Genomic DNA, 26,935 nt, shown 5'->3' with positions numbered 1-26,935 from the left:
TCAGCTTAATCTTGCACTCTATCTTTCTCATGCTGCTGCTTGTTACTCTTGTCTGGAATGATGAGTGGCCCTCTAAAACTTGGACTATAATTACAGTTTGTGATTTTTGATTTACTTGTGGTTTGAGTGATTTTAATATGTTTACGCGAAGGTGAAGATATATGGATTCCGATTCTTAATTCTTTATATTTTCTCAATAATTTTTTTTTGAATTATGTGTTTTTTAGTCCACATTAATGTAATTTAACATTAGGATGTGAAAATTTGTCAATTTCTTAATTTAAACTCATGACCTTATATAAGTACGGGCAAATATAGTAATTAGATCACTTGAATTGTGTTGACAGTGGAGAGTTATAAACACAGATTATTAAGTATCAAAAAATTAAAGTTAATATTATTAAAGGTTAAATATGTTTTTGGTCCCTTAATTTTTAGTGGATTTTGAAATTAGTTTATTTCAAAGCTTTATTTTGAATCTATTTAGTCTTTCATTTTTTGAAATACGTAGATTTAGTTCTTTTAATTAAATTTTGTTAAATTTACGTTTGAAATGTCAAATAAACTTAACAAAATGTGATTAAAAGGACTATATATATGTATTTCGAAAGATAAATGACTAAATTGGTCCAAAGTTTTAAAATGAACTAATTTCAAAATTCACTAAAAGTTAAAAAATAAAAAATACATTCAACCTTATTATTAAATTAAAGAATTATATTCATTTATTTCTTAAAATTTGAAGATAAAAATATATTAAAATTTTAAATAAAGTTAAATTTCAATTTTTAATCCAAATTTAAAGACTAAAATTTACCTTGTATATAGCTAGCAAAGTAGCAAGTTGATTGATATTTCGGTAGTTATCGAAACAAAGAAGATTCTTTTGGTTTTTCTTTCTATGTTTGTCATGTTATTTATGTTCTTGATATCGTGAAATTCAATATTCTTTTGAGAAGATGTACACGAATCCCTCAGAAGTAAAATATTTTTTAATTCGTTTTTTTTTTCTTTATCAAAAGTCTCAAAGAATTCCATGATAATTATAATAAACATTATTTTCTATCACTTTTCACTTCCATCAGGAAACAATTACATTCTTAACAAATTCTTTTAACATTTTGTTTACATCTATAAAAGATTCCACGTATGATAATAATTTTAAAACTATCATTCTAATTATAAATACTATATGTCACTTCTAACAATTATTAAAATCATCCGGAATTTACTTTACAAACTTAAATATTCTTTTTCAGTAAATTACTTTAATTTTAACAAAAACGAAGTTTGACAAATATAGTTTAGAGTTCAAAGAGTAGATTTGCAATAAAATTTATAATTTTTAAAAACCAAAATTCAAATTTAATGAGCATAATATATATATATATATATATATATATATATATATATATATATATATATATATATATATATATATATATATATAACCTTGTAACAAGTTCATTTTAAAATCAAATTCATAAAGTATGATATTGCATTAGGTTTGGTAAGATGTTTTCTAGATAATCAGGAAATAATTTTTAATGTAGTTTCTAACGTTGGCCATAAGAGTAAAATTTCTCATTGCGTGATTGCACATTTTGTTTATCTAGAAAGTTAATTAATATTCCTCCAATAATAGTATAAGTAAGAGATGTTTGTTATTGTTGTGCCAATTCATCTTGTATACTCCATAAAAAAACAAATAATGAAGGTTATGACTTCAAACGATGTTATATCCTCCATTTGTAATGATAATTAGATGTTATATCTTTTATTCGTTCACAAATGGAACCACGTTGAATTTATTTAGAAAACATAAGAACTCAATAGAGTCGATAACAAAAGTAGGAAAAAATAAATCTTCTAAGAAACCAAATTACAAAATAACTCTAAACACGTACATAAATTTTTGAAAGCTATCAAATTATGTTTAATCTTTAGAGATGCGAAAAGTATATTCAAATGCTGGAGGGATCTATATAAATTTTTTCTAGGATGTATTTAGTATTTTAGAAACTTTGCACATTAACTTTATGTAAATACTACATTAATCACATTAATTCTTAAATATGTTTAAGGTTCTTAAAATATGGTGGATTTTCACTTTAACTACTTGATAAATTTCTTTTACAAGCAACTTATAAATTAAATATTTTGGTTTAAGAACACACTTTTATGTACGGAGAGATGACAAATTTCATTTTAACTCACGAGCCAACCTAATTCACTATGAGTTTGAACTTGGTTGAGTTTGAAAAAATTTAGAGTTTTTAATGTCGGTCAAATTGGATATGACTCACTTAACCCGGAGGTTATATGAGTTCGAACCAGGTTGAAGGTGAGTTGATTTGCATCCCACTAACAACAATCCTTTATTAGCTTTTTTTATTATCTTCACAAGTTTTTTAATAATTATTTACTATTTTTAATTTGTGTAGATTTACTATTTAATCTTTTTAAATACTATAATGTTGTTCAGTAATGTTTGAATATTTTGGATGTTTAATTTATTTATTTGCTAATTGACACTTTAATTTTTAATTACTATATTTATAGTAATATTTGGTAAAATAAGTGAACACTTTTGATTGTATTGCTTTGAAATAAGGAGTGAAATCAATCTACTTTCATTGTACTATAATAAATATATAAAATAATAAATTGAAAGAATAAAATATCTTCAAGTGGGTCAAGAAAAGGTAGTATGAGTTGGAGTTTCCAACCTGCCAACTCATTATGGCCCGACCCGTCTAGCCTGTCCTGACAATCTTTTTTTTTTGTTTAAAAATTAAAAATAATTAAAAATAATAAATTTCTATATTATGTGAACATATTTATATATAAAAAAATTACAAACAAAAATTTTAAAAAGTTAAAAGAAAATTAAAAAAAAACTAAAATAAAAAAAAGGTGACGGGTCAGTGCCAAGGTGAGACAAGTAGCAATGTCCAACCCGTTTTTTAATGACAGACCAATTTTATCCAATCCATTTATGAACCAAAGGTGGGACGGACCAAAACAGATCAAATTAACTCGTTTTGTCACTCCTAATCTAAATTACAAAATTATTTGCTCACAAAAAAGTGAGTTAGATGACTCCTTTTTAGGAACCAACCCAACCCGTAGGAATTGGAGTGAGTCACTTTGACACTCCAATGTAAAATTAGTTGATTTTATTGTTCACATTCTAGATGAATAAATATGTCAGATTAGGAGTGTTAAAAAATCAGCAAAATAGGCATTAAGTGATTTTTGTTACTTATAATAATACACGTAATCATATAATGAGAAAGATAGATTATGATAAATAAAAAGAATTTAAAAATATTTCAAGGAAGAATTCAAAGAAACTATAATATTTGAGAAAAAATATAAATAAATATTTTTTTAAAGACTTAAACCAAAAATTTATAATTGATTTTATAAATTCGTTGATACTTCTATAGTATTGCATGCAAACTAATATAGTCTTAAACTTATACATTAAATAATCCAAATAAAATTATTTATTTTTTCAAGCATTATTATTAATGACATTAAATTTAAACATTAAATACAATAAGTAGTAGCATTAATTATATATTACGTTAGTATCACTAAATACGTCCATATGTTTTATGATGTATAGTAATTTTGATAATAAATATATTATTAATTATTAATAAATGTATTTATAATTTATAAATATGATTTGATGAATCATGATGATACATCTTAATAACTTGAAATAATAATTAGGTTTAATTAGTCGTATGATACCAATTCTAATTATTTGGATGTATCAGTGTGGTACCAGATTTTAAAAAGATGTCAATTAATTTCCAATTTTTTAAAATATGCCTCAATTAGGTCGCTTTAAAAAAAATGATTAATTCCGTTAATGATATTGATATTTAAAATGACTTACACAATAAAGTATTGATATTTATATTAGAATTTAATGGTAAAAGTTATGAATAAAGTTAAAATAGGGGGCCATGCCCCCCTCCCCGAAAGAAATTGATTTTTTTTATATTATTGGTATTTTGAATTTCTGTATATATTATATATATAAATATTAAAAGATATATTACAAATTAATGATGATTAAATCAAATATTTTATTATAGATATTAAGAAATATATGATGATTAAATCAAATATTTTATTTCTTTTATAAACATAATAATTAATATTAATAAATAATAAAATATAAAATTAAACATAATAAAAAATAAAAAGATTTATCAATATATTTTTAATTATTTTTTTTCTATTATGGCTTGAGTTTTTTATAAATTGTTTTCATCTCTCATTTTCACATGTTTTCTTTTGTTTTTGAAGAGAACAAAAAAATCTACTTTTTTCTGCTCTTATTTCTCCTCTGTTCTCTCCCATTCTCGAGGAAGAAAGGAAGAAGGTAATTCTTTCGTTTCAATTGATAGTGAATTGTAAGTTTAATAATTTATTTAATGAATCTCTTTTATATTAATTTTTTATTTTATGAACATAGAAGAAAAAGTATTGTACTCCGTGTTATTTTTTTATTACCGAATTTTAATTGTGGTTCATTATATGTTTGAGTTTCTGACATATTGTTCTCATCGCTCATTCTCACCTATTTTCTTTTATTTCTGAAGAGAAAAAGATCTATTATTTTTGCTCTCATCTCTTAGCTATTATCTTCTATCTCCGAAGAAATAAAGAAGAAGGTAATTATCTCTTGTCTCATTTGATAGTGAAATATTAGTTTAATAATTTATTTAATGAGCCTTTTGTATATTAATTTTTTGTTTTATGAACATAGAAAAAGTATTATACTTTGTGTTTTTTCATAATTGAATTTTAAGTGTGATTTTATTATCATCGAATTTTCTTTGACAATAATTAAATGTATTAGTGACAATAATTAAATGTATAAATTTTGGATGTATTATTTTGGCTTCCCCAACAATGTTGGTTAAGATCCACCACCAGACTTAATTGAGTCACTTTTTCAAAAGTTGACTCTCGATTGACACTTTTTTTAAAAGCGAACACCAAAATGACACATCTGAATGAGAGTGAATACCATCTGACTAATTAAATCATAATAATTATTAAGACAAAGAGTTTAAAAGATAGACTTTGATACCATAATGTTCTTACTTATATATTAAAAGTTAATCTTATCTTTAGTCGATATATGACCTACAATAACCCGTCACACTTAGACATGAATATGTGTACGTGAGACTAAATATTTATTAGTTTACGGTCTAATAATGAGTGACATGGTAAGTTTAATAAATCTTGTTAAAATAAATTTTAGAATTATAATGATAAATGAACTTAAAACTAACTCATACTCAAAATCGATTTGGAAAAAATTGTTTCCTAAATTGACATATTTCTTAATATCAGGGAGTCTTAAAAAGTTGAGGGTTATCTTTTCTAAGATATAAATATTTTTTTGTTAAAAAATGTTTTGTTTAGAAAGTAAAAATAAATTATCTTTTACACAATATTAATGATCCAAAAAATATTATTGTTTAGAAAATTTAATAGATTCAATTAAAAATAAACAAATTTTAAAACAATCTATTCTTTAATTAAATTTTATTTATTTTTCATTAAGCATTTATGCAGCTATAAAAACAGACGTATAGTTTCCTTGTCCTCCACTGGATATGCAACTCATCTAACACATTTTGACGAATTGCAGTGTGACAGAAAGAACATGTCTTCATCAAACATCCCTCATTTGGTGCTTCAATCTTCTTCCAACCATCAGAAAATGCCTGTGATTGGATTTGGCACTGCTTCAACATCTTCCACCATTGACACCAAAGAGGCAGTGTTAGAAGCTATCAAATCAGGTTACAGACACTTTGATACTGCTGCAATATATGGCTCTGAGCAACCCCTTGGAGAAGCCATAGCTGAAGCACTTCAACTTGGCCTCATAGCTTCCAGAGATGAACTCTTCATCACTTCCAAACTCTGGTGCACTGATAACTTTCCTCATCTTGTTCTTCCTGCCCTCCAAAAAACGCTTCAGTAAGTGCACAATTCGTCGATTACATGTGTACATGCATTTGCATAACCCCTGGATGAAAACCACTCTACACACTCACTTTAAGTATGTTCTACAATTCTGTGTATATTATGATATAAGTCACGAACCTAAGTTTATAAGTTTTAGGAATTTAAGTGAGTCTAAGTTTCACATTAAATAAAAATAAGAAAGTAGATAATGATCCACAAATTTATTATCTTAAGATTTTAGGTTAAAAATAGTGTCAATATCTTATATGTTTGGACTCAAATCTCGTTGATTTCTAATTAATTTTTACGGATCAGGTGTATGAAGTTGGAATATGTAGATCTTTATTTGATTCACTGGCCCATTTCTGTGAATCCTGGAATATGGGGATTTCCTTTTCCTGAAGAGGCCCTATCATCATTTGACTCAAAGGGCGTGTGGCAAGCAATGGAGGAGTGTCAAAAGCAAGGCCTTACAAAATTGATTGGAGTTAGCAATTTCAGTTGTCATAAACTTGAAAATCTGCTCTCTTTTGCTACTATTCCTCCTTCTGTCAATCAAGTAAGCGCATAAATTTATAATCATGTTTTCACAATCATACCTTGATTATAAATATATAAATTTATATGGAATTTAAAATTTAAATAAAGTAATTTTTATTATACCATTTTCTGTCTTTTAATCTTTTAATTTATATAAAAATGAATTGATTTTTGGGTTTAATATGATGAAACAGATTGAGTTGAATCCTACTTGGCAACAAAAGAAGTTGAGAGAATTCTGCGAAAAGAAGGGTATAGTTGTAACTGCGTATAGTCCTTTGGGATCAGGAAGCTTTTGGGGTTCCAATGGAGTCATGGACAATGAATTGCTCAGACAAATTGCAGAAGCTCATGGCAAATCTGTTGCTCAGGTAACAATTTTTACTTCAAAAGTATGAATATATATCTATGTTTGTGTCGAGACTAACCTAGTTATTTGTGGTTTATTAGGTATCTCTTAGATGGTTGTATGAGTTAGGGGTAACTGCTGTGGTTAAGAGCTACAACAATGAGAGAATGAAGCAAAATTTGGAAATATTTGATTGGTCATTGACCAAAGATGACTATGAAAAAATTGATGAAATCAAGCAGAGTAGGATATTCAGCATTGGACCAGAAGATATTTGGGATGAAGAAAATTAACAATACTATGAATGTTATTCAAAACACCTCATTTACTTTGCTATGAACTTTCCTTTCATCTTAAGTTTTAGGTTTAATAAAATATGATTTTCATGCATCCCAAGAAAATCATATCTTTTATCATTTGCAACATGAATGAAATAAAAATTATTAGTTGGATTGTCTTATTTTGTTTTACAATTTATAAATGACAAGAAGTAGTTTAAAAGTCTAATTGGATGATAATAATATTAACTTTTTTAATTTCTCATCACCTCTATAATAAGTTAAACTAATTTATGTTTGCTATCTTTATATTTTATTTACACTATAATAAGGCTATATATTAAATTGAATCACTATATATGATTGAGAATCTAAATGTGAATTTAAGTCTTACATTGAATAAGAATGAGAGAGTTGAACCTCACACAAGGATAATGGGTCAGGTAAGTGAGTCATATATTGCCTTAAAATTTTGGATTAAAAGTGGTGTCAATCATTTATACGTAGATTGGACTCACACTCATTAGTGTTGTATCTTTCCGATAATCCTCTTTCGAAAGACTCAACATAATAAATAAATATATATATATATATATAATATTAATATTAATTAATTAGGAATTATAGAAATTTTAGTCATTTTTTAATAGAATAAATGTTTCATTCAATTGATTAAAAGATCTGTCCATAAAAAAGGCATGATGAGTGTAGTTGCCAATAATATCACATGTTCGAGAGAAGGAGGTGACGACGAAGCAAGTAGAAAATAGTAACAAGCAACCAGAAGAAATGATGATGGATTTTCACGTTCAATACTTGATAATTTTCTTTTTCAAATTAGGTAACTAATAAAGTAAATATTTTGAATTAAGTCCATCATTCTGTGTACCATTAGTTGATGTTCTTACCGATTCGAGCATATTATGTGAAGACTTCAATTCCAAGTTTTTCTAACTCCAACAACACACTCTAGATCGTGATTATTAGATATTCGTCCTTCTCAAGTCGAACGAGGTTGTGCATGTAAACACTCTAACTCTCAAGTTCAAGTTTGTCTAATACATCAAATGACAACAAATACAATTATCTTGATGTAGTAGAATGAGGTCTTCCTTTTACTTAGATGAGCCTCTTCCATTTAACTAAATTACCTTGATTAGTTTTTGCTTTCTTTAGTAATTTAAGTTTTTTTCTTATGATTAATTATATTTTAATTTTTAGCAACATGGGAATGAAAGAAAAACATTAAAAAAAAAGAAACATACAAAACGTTCAAATTATTTTATTATTTTTTAATTTTTTTGTGTTCATCAAATAAAACAATTACAATCATACTACACTTATGGGATTTGTCCTCTAAATATAATAAAATTGCATTAACGATTATTGAGATTAAATTTTTTTTGTAAAATTCAATGTTTATTAATTTAATTTTTTTCAAATACTATTATTTATGACATTAAATTTAAATATTAAATACAATAAATAGTAATATTAATTATATATCACGTTTAACGTATCATTAAATACATACATATGTTAGGATATGCTTAGTAATTTTGATAATAAATATTTTATTAATTATTAACGAATATATTTAACCTCAAATGATAATTATTAACAATAAGAGGTTAAAAGATAGAGGCATCAAACTTCTTAGTAGAAACACCTGCTTTACTTTGCTATGAACTTCCCTTTCATCATAAGTTTTAGGTTTAATAAAATATGATTTTACTACAAGAAAATCATACGTTCAATCATTTGCTACATGAATCTAATAAAAGTTATTAGTTACACTATCTTGCATTGTTTCACAATTTTAAAAATAACATGAATTATCTTTAAAAGTCTAATTGGGTATGACTAATACTAATTTTTTTCAACTTGGAATTCTTATCACCTCTTTATAATAAGTTAAACTAATTTATATTTGTTATCTTTATATTTTATTTACGCTCTGATAAGGATATTAAACTCGACCACTATATGACAAGTCAATTTCATGTAGATAGCTAATATAATATAATCAAAGTAATATTAATTAATTTAATTAATTAATACTATTTTTTAATATTTTTATTTATTTTATTTTTTTTTACACGAGAGTGTTTAACATTATTAATTTAAGTGTTTAATAACATAAATATTTCATTTATTAAGTAATATAAAAAATTTATATTCTTTATTTATAATTATTAATTTTTGTTTCATTTTAAAAATTATTTTGTTTTGCTAAAACAAATTTTATTATTTCTCAACTGTTTGACTAAGTTAATGTTTGATTTTTTTAGATTCCTAAGATTTTTTTCATCTTATCATAACTTTAACTATACATTTATTTTTTTTGTACGATTTTATTTAATGGTCTATAAAATTATTTTCATTTGATAATTTTTTTTCATATTTTTATTTGTTGTATATTTTTATCATGTAAAATACTGTTTTAATATTTTTTATATAATTATTTTATTTTCTAACTCGTATGTGAGGTTTTATCACTATAGTTGTCTAAATAAATATTATATAATATAATTATTTAATGTAATTGCTATGCTTTTTTTAATCGCTATCCAACATATGTTGAAGTATAAAAAATTAAATATTTATGTTAAATTTCAATTATTCTTAGTTTAATATTTGTTTTTTGTGTGATTTTGATCAAGTGATTTATTATAATTTTTATTAGTGTACAAAAAAAATTTCATTAATTTAAAAATTTGAATTAACATACATTTAAAATATTTTTAAATTTAGATATTCGTTTTCCTTCTATAATTTAAAAAAAAAAAAATTTTATCAACTAGATAACATTAATGTTTGCAAATTTAATAAATATTTTGGTTCTCATGAAATTTTATTTGATATTATAATTTGAAAAGTATACAATTATAATTTCTTTATAAATATTTGATATTAAAGAAAATAGAATACCCTCCTTTTAATATTAAATATTTTATTATTTTATAAAAATAATTAATTAATATTGAAACGGTAAGTAAGTGAGTACGGGGACAAGTATATTCCTGTTACTTGGTGAGGATGGGAAATGAAACAAGAACTTGATACCCAGTTTGTTTGAGTACGGGAAATGATGATGATTTTTTTTTCTTTGAGGATGGGTATAAAACAGTGAAACCCATCCCCTCCGCACCCAGTTGTCATCCCTAGACATAATACATGAAAATAATAATCATAATAGCATGTATACCTTATATATGCATGAACTCTTATTGATAAATTTGACATCCCAATTTTCTTTATTTTATTGATTATTAGTTTAATTTAACAATTTTTTGTCCTAATTATTATATTAAAATATGTTATATTACATTTTAAATTAGGAATCACAATGAATGACTGTCCACCCTAATTTGACTTATTTGTCATCTTTGATCTACTCCTCATTTTGCCAACAAAAACTTGTCCATCATAAAAAATGTGGACTAATTTTTTTAATGCACTCCAAATTACATTTGACCCAATAGCATGTAGGCCGAACCACATAAAGAATTATTTATTTTGTAATTTTCTTATCTATTTATAGGATGTAAAATACTAAAGTGTGAAATTTTAATAATCTATATTTTTATTTAATTAAATTGAATAAATAATAAATTTTATAAGTCCATTTCTTAAAATAAATAGTATTCGGAGAAACGAAACCTCAAACAAAAATAAAAAAATAGAAATTGTAATGACGGTAAAAATTATATTACCTTATTAAAAATAATCTCGTTGGACTCAATGACAGATGTTTATGAAAATTAAAATTAAATAAATTTTTATTTCTTTTATAAATGTCATTTAATGTTAATGAATAGTAAAACATAAAATTAAATATAACAAAAAATAAAATTATTAATTTTTTTTTATTTTCTCTTTACTTATATCTTGAATTACTTAATTTGTGTTCACTTCCCATTCTGTCATTTGCTCTCTTTTGTTTTTTGAAGAAAAAAAAATTGAAAGCAAACTTCTTTTTTCTCTTACTTATCATATGTTTTTCATTCTTAAAAAAATGTAACTCTTTGATGTCCTACTTGATATTGAAATATTATTTTTATAGTATAATATTTTGTTTATAGTATCTTTTTATGAACACACGAGAAAAATTAATTGTTATGCTCTTTGTCATGATCTAATTTTAATTATGATAGTTTATTTTTTAATTCTTGACGATGATTGGTTATAAAGCTTTTGACATTGACAATGCTTAGAAGCTTTTGACATCGTAGATATATACACTGTTGTGAAAAAAATTTATCCTTTGGACTTTAGTGAACAAGAAAAGATTAGTTTAAAATTTCAACTTCGGTATCTTATTATTGATATTTCTAATCATGCATAATTGAATAATTTATCAATGATGCTTGAATTATATAAATCTTTGGCAAGAAGAGGGAAGTCAAGAACATTTACTTGATTGGTTATTTAATTTGTCTTAGTTTAACTTGTTTTTATCAGTTGGGAATTAAAGTGTCAGTTTAAGTCTCACATTGAGTAAAAATGAGAGAGTTGAGCATCATATAAGGATGAAGACAAAAGATTGTCACACTTAAAAGAAACTCACACAACATGTTATGTTTTGTTATTAGATTTTAAGGATTTAAGTTTATATATATCAATCCATCTTATCCATCGTTGACACTTGTCCCACACTTTTTATTGCCGACCTGCTGATGACCTATTGACCTATTCTGAATAGTCATTTCTACTAAATTATGTTTTTATTCTTTTTTAATTACAATAAAATTCTTGTATTTAGTTGTTAATACATTAATTATCAGATTGTATTATATAAGTTTAATAAATAAGTACTGCAAATTTTAAATTTTAGAATCCAAACCTCCACTACATTTGGCCGACAAATTTATCCCCAACTCACCCAAACAATCCTGTTTGCATTTCCACCACCACTAATGATAAGAAGGATTTTTGAGTTCTATCAACATTTTTTGTAAGTACTGCAAATTTTAAATTTTAGAACCCAACCCTCCACTACATTTGGCAGACAAATTTGTCCCCTACTCACCCAAACAATCCTGTTTCCATTTTCCACCACTAATCGATAAGAAGGATTTTTTAGTTCTATCAACATTTTTGTGACTTCCTTTGGAAAGTGAAGAGAAGTATAATATAGTAAACTTGATAGGACTACTTCCACTTCACATCACAAACTTAATTTCCTAGATTGCGAGTCTTTTTCATAGGTTTCCATTGCCTACTACTTTAACATCAAATTCACACTCGCAGTTTCGCAGAAAATGAATGGTGTAGAAAATTAGAGGACGTGATTATCATATTATCTCATCAACATTAAAATTGAACAGTTTGAAAGTTTACTTTTAAACAAGGAAAAAAAAAATCAAAGCTTATTAGGGTAATTTCCTTTTACTGCTATAACTTATATATATTTACATGGTTAAATGGATTTTCGGTACTTCTAAAGTTATCCTATTGAAATTGACACCTCCAGAGAATATTCCGTGTTTCTTTATCTCTGATATTTAATAAACATATTCATTTTATTCTCACAGTAATTTTGACAATATATACTATATAACATGGATGTTGGTATGTGACATTATTAGGATTAACATATTATTAAAACCATTAGTTTATATCTGTCATAATCTTTGTTTTGAAGAAAGAAAATATCATTAGTTATTTTATACTGATAACTAGTAACGTAAATTGCACGACACTATTTAGAAGGGTTAAATTTTGTAGCCTATACGTATAATCCTTTCTATAAATAACCAAATATTACTCAACCCACAATTTAAGATAATGATTTAATTGAGAATCAACTTATTAAAACTCTGACATGTGCAATGACATAAGTAGTTTTCAATTATTGAAATTAAGTATGTCTATAAAAGGAGCTCCAAGGTTCCTCATCTAAACACATTTTGACGAATTACATTGTGGCAAAAAGAAAATGTCTTCATCAAACATCCCTTATGTGGTGCTCCAATCTTCTTCCACCCATCAGAAAATGCCTCTGATTGGATTTGGCACTGCTTCAATATCTTCCACCATTGACACCAAAAAGGCAGTGTTAGAAGCTATCAAATCAGGTTACAGACACTTTGATACTGCTACAATATACGGCTCTGAGCAACCTCTTGGAGAAGCCATAGCTGAAGCACTTCAACTTGGCCTCATAGCTTCCAGAGATGAACTCTTCATCACTTCCAAACTCTGGTGCACCGATAACTTTCCTCATCTTGTTCTTCCTGCCATCCACAAAACGCTCAAGTAAGTGCAGAATTTGTCGATTACATGTACATGCATTTGCATTAAACTCCATCAGAATCTTGTAGATTTCAAAGTCTATCTTAACGAAACTTGTTATTTGTTGGATATATCGTTCCATTTATCAGATCATCTAATAATATATAATCACACATTCTAGATGTCTAAACATAAATTGGTGTGTTGGAGATCTCATTAACTTGTAAGACAAGACAATTTTATATTATATAAGTAGATACAAACCTTACTTTAAGTTTGTTAAAGCATACATGAAATCTAAGAGACAACCCAAGGCCTACATTCAGCAATACTTAACAAAAAAGTAATTTTTCTGACAAAAACTGTAAATCGTTATACAACTTTTTCTAACAAAATTATAAACCTTCATACAATTTTTTGTGCAGCTTTTCTGCAAAAGTCGTAAACCTTTGTCATGATACATAACTACCTAAGTTCCCTATGCACTCAAGAGACATATTGAATATTGAATTATGGTGACAACTCCAAAAACAATTTATTTTTATAATGTTTTCTACCACTATCTTCTTCATATTATTGATGTGGAATTTTAGTGAATACTCACTTAAAAATCAATACTTAATTATAAGCTGATTTTATAAAATTGAGTTAGTTTCACCAATTTATGGAAAATTACTTTTTTATCTTACTTTTTTTAAAGATTACTTCTTATAATTTTGAAATTAAAAAAAAATATTATGAGAGGATTTGAAAAATGTATTATTTACATAATCTCTATCACATACTGAAGCAACTTTGTTGTGCGGAGCCCAAAACTAATGCAGGTGTCTGAAGTTGGAATATCTGGATCTTTATTTGATTCACTGGCCCATTTCTGTGAATCCTGGAACTTCGGAATTTCCTTTTCCTGAAGAGACCCTAACATCATTTGACTTAAAAGGCGTGTGGCAAGCAATGGAGGAGTGTCAAAAGCAAGGCCTTACAAAATTCATCGGAGTTAGCAATTTCAGTTGTCATAAACTTGAAAACCTGCTCTCTTTTGCTACTATTCCTCCTTCTGTCAATCAAGTAAGCGCATAAATTTATAATCATGTTTTCACAATCATACCTTGATTATAAATATATAAATTTATATGGAATTTAAAATTTAAATAAACTAATTTTTATTTACCATTTTCTGTCTTTTAATCTTTTAATTTATATAAAAATGAATTGAATTTTGGGTTTAATATGATGAAACAGATTGAATTGAATCCTACTTGGCAACAAAAGAAGTTGAGAGAATTCTGCGAAAAGAAGGGTATAGTTGTAACTGCGTATAGTCCTTTGGGATCAGGAAGCTTTTGGGGTTCCAATGGAGTCATGGGCAATGAATTGCTCAATCAAATTGGAGAAGCTCATGGCAAATCTGTTGCTCAGGTAACAACTTTTACTTCAAATTCCTTTCTCAACCTCTCAGATGTCAAATTTCAATGGCGAAACATACAAGTATATAGTTCATATTTTGATGTGTTGGAAAAATCCATCAGAAAATCACTTTATTAATAAAATAAATACAAGAAAATATATAGACAATTCTTCCATGTTCTCTAACCCCAAGTACATCTACATCCTCCAAAATAATAATTTAACTAAAACCTCACAAAACTCTTATTGAAAGATATAAAAAATAAGAATAAAAATAGTCAAATACAAGTTTGAAGTGTCCTAAGAATTTCCATGCCATCTACAACAATCTCTCCCTCAGCTATTGTCTAACTAGGAATCTCACTCTTGGATTGTGACTTAGCCCACTTGGTCTCCGTCACGGGACAATTGTGCAATCCCCAACAATGTCTCCCTTAACAATTGTCTACCAGGAGTCGAACTCGTGACCTTGGCTCTCATATTCATAAATAACTTATGTAAAATAAAATGTCTTTTTTGTAGTATCGAGACTAAAACCTATCAATGATAATTATTGTAGAGGTGTAACACATTACCCTTTAAGGATTTACTTAGTGAGTATGGTGATAAAATCTTTTAGTGACACTAATGAAATAAAATACATAGATAACGTTGTAACTTTGTTAACATGATAAAGATCATAGTATATCTTTTACACCTATGTGAACAATAACATGTTTTGGCTAGAACTAATTTAAGTCTCTTCTAAAACTTTAACTAGAACATTCAATATATCTTACCTCGATCTTGTATAATTTTTAGTATATTTATAAGAAATTTATATATTAGTCGGATATCCTCATCTTGTCTCTTATTGTTTATGTTTCAATCATAATATTATTATTTTTCAATAAAGCACTCTAATTGATTTTCTTTTTCAGATATCATTTTATCTCGCTTATATTAAAGTCATCATAAATATATTTCTTTTATAAATAACAATTGAATATTATGTATAATATCTCATTCCTTAATACATATTACAATCAGTTCCTTATATAATTCGATAATATACTAAACAATACAAAATTCTTCTATCTTAAACTTTGTTTATTAATGTGGTTAATATATAGAGTACGTACAAATTATATAAAGTTGTTGGGAAAAATTCTTTGAGAATTACTTTATTAATAGAAAAATAAAATAAACACAAAAGAAAAATACATAAACAACTCTTCCATATCTTTGATATTTTTCAAAGTAATAATTTAATTCAAACCTCACAACACTCTTATTATAAGAGTATAAGAAATAAGAAGAATCAAATACAAATTTCGAGACAACACTTTATTATAAGAGTATAAGAAATAAGAAGAGTCAAATACAAATTTTGGGACAAAGAACATAATAAAGTTAGATCCCATTATATAATCACTAACACTCACCCCTAGTTATCCTAGGCGATGTGAGACTTTTCAAAGCATGTTATTTTCATCGACCCAACATGATGAAACATAAAAACAAAATAATATGATGTAGTTAAGCATTTTGCTTTCAATATTTATCCTTGTAGGGAAGAGATTATATAAATGTCATAGAAATCTAACTTGTATAAGAGATTCACACTACTTTCAATAAAAATCTTAAAACAATGATTTTTTGATATGGTATATTCAACTTTATTTCTTTATACAATTTAAACCCAAAAGAACAAAAATATATCACATTGACAAGTTTGTATATATTTGTGTTTGTGCCAACCCTAACCTAGTTCTTTGTGATGTATTAGGTATCTCTTAGATGGTTGTATGAACTAGGGGTAACTATTGTGGTTAAGAGCTACAGCAAGGAGAGAATGAAGCAAAATTTGGAAATATTTGATTGGTCATTGACAAAAGATGACTATGAAAAAATTGATGAAATCAAGCAGAGTAAGATATTCAAGATGGGTCCAGAAGAAATTTGGGATGAAGAAAATTATCGCAATGATATGAATGTTGATCAAGACACATGATTTACTTTGCTATGAACTTTCCTTTCATCTTAAGTTTTAGGTTTAATAAAATATGATTTTCATATATTCCAAGAAAATTATTAGTTTTACAATTTATAAATGACAAGAAGTAGCTTTAAAAGTTTAATTGGGTGAGACTAATATTAACTTTTTTAATTTCTCATTACCTCTTTATAATAAATAAACTAATTTATGTTTGTTATCTTTATATTTTATTTACGCTAATTTAAATGTAGATATCTAATGTGAATATTACAATATAATTAATATTAATTAGTTAGGAATTATAGAAATTTTAGTCATCCTTTACATGCATTCATATTAATATATTTAAATTATAATTTTTTAATATCAATTATACATTATTTAAATAATTTAGTATATCTTATATATAACAACAATAAAATAACGATAGTTTTTTTTTTTTCGCAATGCAACATGAATATACCATAATGATCACCATTTTTTTTTCTTACACTCATAGGTATACATATCAAATGGGTATTATTGAAATTATATGGAATATGATCATAATTAAAATTATTTTTAACTAGTTCAAACTTTATTTTTAATAGAATAAATTCAAAACGTTGTACAAACATAACACAAAAAAAGAATATAGAAATACTAGTATACGAAAGCATGAGCTATAAAATAAAAATAGTATACGAAAGCATGTGCTATAAAATAAAAATAAATACTAAAGTACTCTTAGGAACAATTGTTAAACTCATCCAAAATTTACTTTACAAACTTAAATAATATTTTTCAAAAAGTAACTTTAATTTTCACTCAGAAAGTTTGACAAATATAACTTTAGAATTGAAAGAGTAAATTTGCTATAAAGTTTATAATTTTCAAGAATCAAAATTGAACTCCATTTTGAATAGAAGTTTGGGGTAACACTCACTAGGAATCGAGGTGTCCGTTGAGAAACTTTAAGAGGTTATTTTTGAACTCGATCAGGAGCTACAACGAAAAATATGAAGTTAGATTGCATGTTTCATTCAATTCATGAAGGCGCTGCCTCACAAGGCCATAAACATGCCTGATGAGTTTGGATGTCAGCGAGATCACATCACGAGGTGATAGACGAACCATATTTCACTACGTCACTTTACACAACGATATAAAAAATTATGATCAAAATTATAAAAATCATGATTTAAAGATTAGACCACAGTTTTTTAAGCGTGATATAAGTGAGTGTAGTTATAGGTAATAGATAACGATTTTTAGTACGATAATATTTTTAAAATCATTGTTTAAAACCCTCATAATAGACAACAATTTTTCAAGTTGATTTTAGATCTAACCAATATTTTTAGACCACATTTTTACTGGTTTTGTGTAGATAGTTTAAAGCAACAGTTCTATAATCATGGGTTTTCATGATATTTATACAACATTTATAAAAATATTGTTTATTATATGTTTAGACCACATTTATTTAGCCGTTGTCTAATTTAGTATGATCTAAACTACAAAATGTTGTAGTGTTTAGTTTGTTTTACACTTTTAAGCATCAGCACAAAGTTAAAGTTGAAAACTAGAGAAATTGGATTAAAATCATTCAATTCTAGGCAAATTGTGATTGATGCAGCTGAGTCGCAGAATTGAGGCTCAAGCCATAAAGCAAACCCATTGTAAAGAGAAACCTCAAACACTAAACTTGAGGCTAAGCCATGAAGGCTCATTTCCAAAGAAGTTATATCAGAAGCTTAAGCATGAGAGCATGAGGCTTAGGCCATAAAAGAAAACTCTCATGAGGAGGAAATCTCAAGCAGCCACCTTTAGAAGGATATAGAATGTAACTTTTATAGCTCGATCCCAAAATGTGGGGCTTAAGCCTTGACAAAGGCAATATGGAAGGATCTGAAATAAAACCTTTGTGGCTCGAGCGCCAAAACTAGAGTTGATTACAAACAAATGTCCTTCTTATGTACCACAAATTTGATTATAAGTTACACAAATCAACCATTATTATATGCACTAGGTGGTTAGTTTGAAGAGAAAAATAGGTCAAACCAGATAGACAAATGAGTGGGGCATAATAAACAAATAAGTGGGGAGATGCGTATTACTTTTCGTACAATTTTTAAAATTTTATTAATCAATCTTTTTTTTATGCTCCAAAGGGATGTCATTCTTATGTACTACAAATTTGATTACAAATTACAAAAATAACTCTTATTGTTTGCACTAGGTGGCTGGCTTGAAGAAAAATATAGGCCAAACCAGAAAGACAAATAAGTGTGGCTAATAAACAAATAGGTGGGAAGATGCGTATTACTTTTCGTATAATTTTTTAAATTTTATTAATCGATCTCTTTTTATTCTCCATAGGGATGTCATTCTGATGTACCACAAATTTGATTACAAGTCACAAAATTCAACCCTTATTGCATGCACTAGGTGGCTGGCTTGAAGAAAAAAATAGGTCAAACCAGATAGGCAAATGAGTGGGGCACATTGAACAAATATATGGAAAGTAGTTTGTTACTTTGCATACAATTTTTTAAATTTTACTAATCAATCTTTTTTTTATCATCTGAAGAGATGTACTTCTTATGTACCACAAATTTGATTACAAGTCACAAAAATCAACCTTTAAGTTTTGTACTAGGTGGCTGGCTATAAGAGAAAAATAGGTAAAACAAATTAGGCAAATAAGTGGGACACATTGAAAAAATTATGTGGATAGGATAGCTGCTAACGCACGACACCTTTCGAACCTTTTCTCATTAGATCGGATAACCTGCACTAATAGGTCAAGCCACATTTCATATAAAAATTCAGGTTCTTAAGAATGTCGTATGAGTCATTCATCCAGTCCCAAGGGGTCTTCCCGACTCAAGCTACTGGGAAATAGGACCACAAGTCCTACTCACTAAGTGTAAACGACTCTCTTCGACTTTTTGTCCCTTTCAATAGGAAGGGTCACAACCTAAGTCAGGTCGGGCCTTGCTCAATAATCAATATCAAAACAACCATAAGTGATTGGCTCACGACTACGTAGAATGAGATTCTCGCTTCCTCTGGCTATTCATCTAAATCATATAACAAGAAGTTGGGGTAGCCGGCGTACAACTTTTTAAATTTTACTAATCAATATGTTTTTATATCATTCAAAGGGATGTACTCCTTATATACCATAAATTTGATTGCAAGTCACAAAAATAAGTGGAGCATAATAAATAAACCAAATCACATAGAAAAATAAGTGGGGCATAATAAACAGATAAATGAGAAGATGCGTATTATTTTTCGTACAATTTTTTAAATTTTACTAATCCATTTTTTTTTTATCATCCAAATATATGTACTTCTTATGTATTACAAATTTAATTACAGGTCACAAAAATAAACCTTTTAAGGTTTGTACTAGGTGCTACATTCTAACCTAATGCGTGCAATCCACTTAAAAGAAAAAGTATTGGCTTTGCTTACTCAACAGAAAACAATGGTGGTTGAGTGGAACCAGGGGCTTCCATGGTGGTTTGGAATCTAATCTGTATTGCAGTTCATACCGAAGGGTGGTAAATGGCCACTGGGTCACGCTACTACGTGAGGCCACCGAAGGATCGATGTTATGAATAACTTTATCGAGTATTTCTGAAAAATGAGAATGAAATATATATATATATATATATATATATATATATATATATTAGTTAATGAATTTTATATATTTTCTTCTGTTTCTAACACCAGATAGTGAAAAGTATGTCATGTTTTAGTTCATATTTTAGCATCATGCCATATGTAATAGCAAAGTCACATAACAGCGTCAATGACACCACTATCTTATATTTAATTTCATTTCAACATTCGTTATTTTTATTTAATGTAGTCATTTTTTTTTAATTGAAAAATTTTATCCCTTTTTAAAATGAGAATAAATTTAATTTTTATAAAAATATTATCTGATTTTATTTTAGATTATTTAACTAATTTTTAACCTAAAAATCATATAAAGTATTAAATAGTTTGTGACTTTTAACCTCTTCAAATTTTAAATTAATGGTGTTGGTCTCTGCTTTTAATATTTTTATTTTAATTTTAAATCAACTCTAATCCATAATTAGAAATATTTTAATAAGAATTATACAATACTTATATACAAATTAAATTTGGTCTTAATTTGAAAAAAGACAAAATTTCTCCATTAAAGATTGAGACTGAATTGAACCAAAATAAAAAATATAGGTTAATTATTTATTATATAAGTTTAATAAATAAATACTACAAATTTTAAATTTTAGAACCCAACCCTACCACTACATTTGGCTGGCAAATTTGTTCCCAACTCACCCTAACATCCTGTTTGCATTGCCACCACTAACCGATAAGAAGGATTTTTTAGTTCTATCAACACTTTTGTGTCTTCCTTTGGAAAGCGACAAGAAATATAATAGTAAATTTGATAGGACTACTTCCACTCCATCACAAAATTACTTTCCAAGATGCGATTCTTTTTCATAAGTTTCCATTACCTAATACTTTAACATGAAATTGACACTCGCAGAAAATTAATGAGTTTTTCCATAGATATATATGGTGTAGAAAACTAGACGCTGTGCTTATCATATTATCTCATCAACATTAAAAAGAAAATTCAAAGCTTATTGGGTTAATTTCATTTTACTGCTATAAATTCTATTTACATGCGATTAAATGAATTTTTAGTACTTCTAAAGTTATCCTATTGAAATTGACACCTCCAAAATATTCCGTGTTTTTTTTTATCTCTAATTCTAATCAATATATTCATTTTATTGTCACAATAATCTTAATAATATACACTTATATGTGACATATTTATCATTTCTTGCTACATATCTGTCATAATCTTTGTTCTGAAGAAAGAAAACCACTTTGAAATGCTTTTAAAGTCATTGCTGACTATAATAAAATATCTTTAGCCATTTTATATTGATAACTACGTAACGTAAATTACACGACACTATTTGGAAGGGTTAAATTTTGTAGCCTATACGTATAATCCTTATATACATAATCTTATACCCCCTTTCTATACCAACATGTAAAATAACCAAATATTACTCATCCCACAATTTAAGAAAAATGATAAGTTAACTCTCAAGTTTTGACAACTTATTTTACTCCCGGAGTTGTCATCCTACGTGGCTATTATAAATTAATATAAATTAATTTTTGATTTAAATATTTTATGTCGACGTTGGCAAGATGAAAAGGGGAAAGGGTTTGAAATGTAATTTAGGTGATTTAATTGAGAATCAACTAATTTAAACTCTGACAAGTGCAATGACATAATTACTCTCCAATTATTGAAATTAAGTCCGTGACTATAAAAGGAGATGCAAGGTTCCTTGTCCTCCATAGGATATACAATTCATCTAACCACACTTTCACGAATTGCACTGTGTCACAGAAAAACATGTCTTCATCAAACATCCCTCATGTGGTGCTCCAATCTTCTTCGAACCATCAGAAAATGCCTGTGATTGGATTTGGCACTGCTTCAACATCTACCACCATTGACACCAAAGAGGCAGTGTTAGAAGCTATCAAACTAGGTTACAGACACTTCGATACTGCTTCAATATATGGCTCTGAACAACCCCTCGGAGAAGCCATAGCTGAAGCACTTCAACTTGGCCTCATAGTCTCCAGAGATGAACTCTTCATCACTTCCAAACTCTGGTGCGCTGATAATTTTCCTCATCTTGTTCTTCCTGCTATCCACAAAACTCTTCAGTAAGTGCAAAATTCGTCAATTCATAAATTACCTTTGGTTAGAATAGTAATATATTATACAAACTAATGCAGGTCTCTGAAGTTGGAATATGTGGATCTTTATTTGATTCACTGGCCTATTTCTGTGAATCCTGGAACTTGGGAAATTCTTTATCCTGAAGAAGCCCTGACATCATTTGACTTAAAGGGTGTGTGGAAAGCAATGGAGGAATGTCAAAAGCAAGGCCTTACAAAATTCATTGGAGTCAGCAATTTCAGTTGTCATAAACTCGAAAACCTGCTCTCTTTTGCTACTATTCCTCCTTCTGTCAATCAAGTAAGCTATAAGTTCTATCAGAGATACGTTTCTAGTTTTCAAAATGATAACCCCTTTTGGTTACTTTCATCAAACAGGTTGAGATGAATCTTACTTGGCAACAAAAAAAGCTGCGAGAATATTGTCAAGCCAAAGGAATAATCATAACTGCATACTCTCCTCTAGGGGCACCAGGGGCCTTGTGGGGTTCCAATTATGTTGTGGATAATGAATTGCTCAAGGAAATTGCAGAAGCTCATGGCAAATCTTTTGCTCAGGTAAAGATTTCATACTTCAGCTTCATTTTTCTGCAAAGTGAAACGTAGATATTAGTACTATGCTTATCGTGAACAAATGTTTAACGTGGTCCTCTATGATGATAGGTATCTCTTAGATGGTTGTATGAGGTAGGAGTCACTGTTGCAGTTAAGAGCTATAATAAGGAAAGAATGAAGCAAAATATTGAAATATTTGATTGGGCGCTGTCAAAAGATGACTATGAAAAGATTGCACAGATCGAACAGCATCAACTGTGCAAGAATGGACCAACAAAATTCATTGCTGACCTTTTTGATGGAGAAAATTAATGTGATACTATATATGAATGTTACTAATTTACAATACTTAAGTCTCTTTCGCTGCAAAAGTTTACTCTGGATATCATAAATTTTAGGTTTGATTACATTTCGATAAAGAGAAGGCCTGATAAAAGATGAAGTTTATGGTAACGAATCTTTCTGTACGAGTACCTCTTTGAGTAAAAGTGGTAATCAATGAGAATCATTTTCTTCCTTCAGTCTTGTTCTTTGTTCATAGCTCTTAGTTCGAAATATTGTATCAAAGATTTCACCCGGCCAGTTCTATTGTTCAAATTCTTACTATGTAACTTAGAGGTATAAACATTGGTGATGTTTAAAATTATAAATTTAACCAGTAAAAAAACATCTCAAGCAAAGCTTTTGCTACAACCCTAAATAATTTAAATAATAGTTATATTTATATGGGTTAAATATGTTTTTGTATCTTAGGCGAAAATTGTAATTAGTCTTTTTTAAAATTTTTATCAAATTTAGTCCCTAAATTTTTAAAAATATATGAATTTAATCTTTTGATCTAAATTTTGGTAAGTTTAATTGATGTTTCAAACACGTGGTATGATAATATTAGAGTTATTTACATCATTTGACACCTTTCTACTTTAATATTAACTCGAAAAATGTGTTTCAAACGTTAAATAAACTTAACAATATTTGGTAGAAAAAATATCATCTTTTTATATTCTTCCTTTCATTTAGTTTTATTTTTTGTGTTGAAAATTGTAACAAAAAGTTATCATTATTTATAACATTTTTATAATTAAAAATATCACAAAATATGTCATATTTTATTATGAAAAAAATTTATTTCATCAAATTTTACGAAATTCCAAATTTTTTTATTAATTAATTTTAAATAACTTTATAATCAACAATTAAATGGCATATTTTATTTAAAATTATTTTAGAAAATTTTATTAGTAGTAACAATAGTTATATCATATTATAAAAATTGATAGTCTGATTTAATAATATAGTTAGTTTAAAATAGATAATGTAATAACTAATTAATATATATATATATATATATATATATATATATATTTGGAAGTGTACCAGGTGATATTAAGTTTGTTTTTAATATTTTTAATTGCATAATTATATTTTTCACATATTTATTATGGTGATTGTACATTTAATTACATTTCTAAATATTATGAATTTTACTCATGTTATCTTTAATACAACAAGAATAAATAGAGGTTTAATGGTTTAGGAACTTTTCTTGTTATAAATGTACTCTAAACAAATAAACTGCCTTTTTAAATTATTACAAGTGTTGTCTAAAGATGCAACTTTGAAGAATATATCACATTCGTAAAAGTGTTACTTAAAATTGTTTAAAGACAATGGCATCTGTTAAAACCATTAAATAATCATTTCCTAAAGAGTAGGTGATAACTAAATTGTTATTGCTTTGTAGCTTTCGAGTTTTGTTTCAACACCTTAATTAGAGGTGACAATATAGACTACTGGTCTTACCTGTTAAGGTTGGGTTTGCACTTGGCTTACAAAATGTGGGTTAAATTGGTCTGTTTCACATTTTCAACATAGATCGAAAAGTCTGGTTCGTCCTGTATAAGTGTGGGTTAACCCGTTTTCTTTTTGTTTAAAAAAATTCTTATCATAAAGTTTTCAATGTTTAACAAATTGGAAAACTTTAACAACTTCACAAAATTTAGCAAAGATTTTGGAGAGTTGAATGATAAATTGATTTTTCAACATTTTAATCATATTCATATTCGTACTTTGATGTACACGATGTATTCTCCAAATTTTAGCACATTCAAAAATACATAATATTTATTTTTTTTAGTCATACAAGAATTTGGAACATTCATACAGAAGTTTAGAAGGAAAATAACCGATCTACACAAATATAAATTTATTTTTTTTATACAAACCAACAAGCTTAATATCATAACTCGCCTCTATTTTTTTGACGGACAATGTGTTCAATTCTTTTACATAATTTTTCACACCATAAAGAAAATCACATTATTCATCCACGATTTTTCTTGTGATTGACTTTTGCAATGACGTCGTTGAAGGCACCTGAATCTTTTCTCAATCTTCTTTACGGTTCTAAGATAAAGAGGTGGTTGAAATTTTTTCTTGTCATGTAGCGTGATTGGGGATTTATTTATATCGACTATTAAAGGAAAAGAAAAGTTATAAATTATACAATTATAACTTTGTAAAATAAAAAAAATTAATAAAACAAATAAATTTATAAATTTAATAAAATTATAAAATCATCATAAAATAATAAAATCATAAATTAGTAAAATTATAACAAAAAAATATAAAATAACATATAACAACAATAAATAATAAATATTCTCAATTAAAATATAAAAATTTAAAATATTTAATAGACCTTCATAACTATTTTTGTAAGAACTAATTGAAAATAACAAAATTTATGAAGAGCATAAAACTTAATCTCAATAAAATATAAAAATAACTAATAGGGGAAGGGAGGTGTATATGGAAAATAAAAAATTACATGAAGCAACTGCCTTCTCAATTCTTTATTAAGTTCCCGATGTCAATAATGGGTTTATTTTAGCCCAATTAGTGGGCTTCGAGCAACAAAATCACAGAACCCGGTCCAATTTGTGTTTTAGTTGCTTCAAGAACCAGGGTTTGGCTCAGAAGCTGTGGAACCTGGTTTTACTGCGCAGCGTGGTCGACAATCGGCAGAGAAAATGGTGAGAAAGAATCTCAGTCTTTTCTGTTTATGCTAATTGCAACAATCTTTCATGCTGACATGTGCCGGAATTTTTTGTAGCCTTCCCACAAAACTTTCAGGATCAAGAAGAAGCTAGCGAAGAAGATGAGGCAGAACAGACCCATCCCTTACTGGATCCGCATGAGGACCGATAACACCATCAGGTTTCAACAACCTCAATCATTAACTTGTTCTAGAAGTTTTGTGACTTTCTCTCACCAAGTTTTTGTGATTGTGTCTGGCCAGGTACAATGCTAAGCGCAGGCACTGGCGCCGCACTAAACTTGGATTTTAAGGTCGATGTAAACCTGCGACTCGAGATTCCTAGTTTTGTTTTCTAGAATGTTGCGGGGATGTGGGAATGATGTAGCTTTGGTCATGTGGTCACACAGAGGGGTCATTGTAGAGTGTTTCCACAACCCTAGTTTTTGTGTTCTTTTTGGTATTTCTTGCTGTTAATGTGAAACTTTAGTTTTCTGTTTTTTGCTTTCGATGTTTTCTGCTGTATCTTTTTCTTTCATATTTCGAAATTTAATTTTCTGGAATTCTTGAATGGTGATGGATGGAATTTATACTTTGGAGATGTATGCTCTGTGTGGGTAAAACCTTTGGATAGATATTTCCAGTTAAACAAAGAAAGAAAGATATGCAGTAGTTTATTTAAACAGTTAGACATGTTTCGGGTAATGTTTTACATTTTTTTTTTCATCTAAAGTTGTTGAAGATTCTTATTGTATGCTCTCCATATTCGG

The 26,935-nt window shown here is 27.4% G+C and overlaps 4 protein-coding genes across 5 annotated transcripts; all 4 read left to right on the top strand.

The window, feature by feature from the left end:
- Positions 1-5,661: 5,661 nt before the first annotated feature.
- On the top strand, positions 5,662-7,346 carry LOC114164472 (NAD(P)H-dependent 6'-deoxychalcone synthase-like). The gene is made up of 4 exons (XM_028049160.2): positions 5,662-6,024; positions 6,328-6,571; positions 6,747-6,923; positions 7,003-7,346. Exons 1-4 carry the CDS (start codon positions 5,705-5,707, stop codon positions 7,192-7,194), a joined length of 933 nt encoding a protein of 310 aa, XP_027904961.2. The 5' UTR covers positions 5,662-5,704; the 3' UTR covers positions 7,195-7,346.
- A 5,732-nt stretch (positions 7,347-13,078) lies between these two features.
- On the top strand, positions 13,079-16,882 carry LOC114162156 (NAD(P)H-dependent 6'-deoxychalcone synthase-like). The gene is made up of 4 exons (XM_028045948.2): positions 13,079-13,440; positions 14,241-14,484; positions 14,659-14,835; positions 16,592-16,882. The coding sequence occupies exons 1-4, from the start codon at positions 13,121-13,123 to the stop codon at positions 16,814-16,816; spliced, it is 966 nt and encodes a 321-aa protein (XP_027901749.2). The 5' UTR covers positions 13,079-13,120; the 3' UTR covers positions 16,817-16,882.
- A 5,294-nt stretch (positions 16,883-22,176) lies between these two features.
- On the top strand, positions 22,177-23,649 carry LOC114163850 (NAD(P)H-dependent 6'-deoxychalcone synthase-like). 2 transcript variants are annotated; one of them, XM_085667123.1, is made up of 4 exons: positions 22,177-22,504; positions 22,631-22,874; positions 22,952-23,131; positions 23,237-23,649. In XM_085667123.1, the coding sequence occupies exons 1-4, from the start codon at positions 22,239-22,241 to the stop codon at positions 23,438-23,440; spliced, it is 894 nt and encodes a 297-aa protein (XP_085523249.1). In that variant the 5' UTR covers positions 22,177-22,238; the 3' UTR covers positions 23,441-23,649. The 2 variants fall into 2 exon arrangements, with proteins under 2 accessions (XP_085523249.1, XP_027904010.2); XM_028048209.2 differs by having other exon boundaries at positions 22,177-22,558.
- Positions 23,650-26,006: 2,357 nt separating this feature from the next.
- Positions 26,007-26,736, top strand: LOC114163851 (large ribosomal subunit protein eL39). The gene is made up of 3 exons (XM_028048210.2): positions 26,007-26,163; positions 26,244-26,347; positions 26,430-26,736. Exons 1-3 carry the CDS (start codon positions 26,161-26,163, stop codon positions 26,476-26,478), a joined length of 156 nt encoding a protein of 51 aa, XP_027904011.1. The 5' UTR covers positions 26,007-26,160; the 3' UTR covers positions 26,479-26,736.
- The last annotated feature ends 199 nt before the right edge of the window (positions 26,737-26,935 follow it).

This window comes from Vigna unguiculata, chromosome 9 (genome assembly GCF_037176805.1).
Source record: "Vigna unguiculata cultivar grain cowpea cultivar isolate G323 ecotype 2 chromosome 9, ASM3717680v1, whole genome shotgun sequence".
NCBI classification, from domain to species: Eukaryota; Viridiplantae; Streptophyta; class Magnoliopsida; order Fabales; family Fabaceae; genus Vigna; species Vigna unguiculata.
This window is presented reverse-complemented; position numbering and strand designations above follow the sequence as displayed.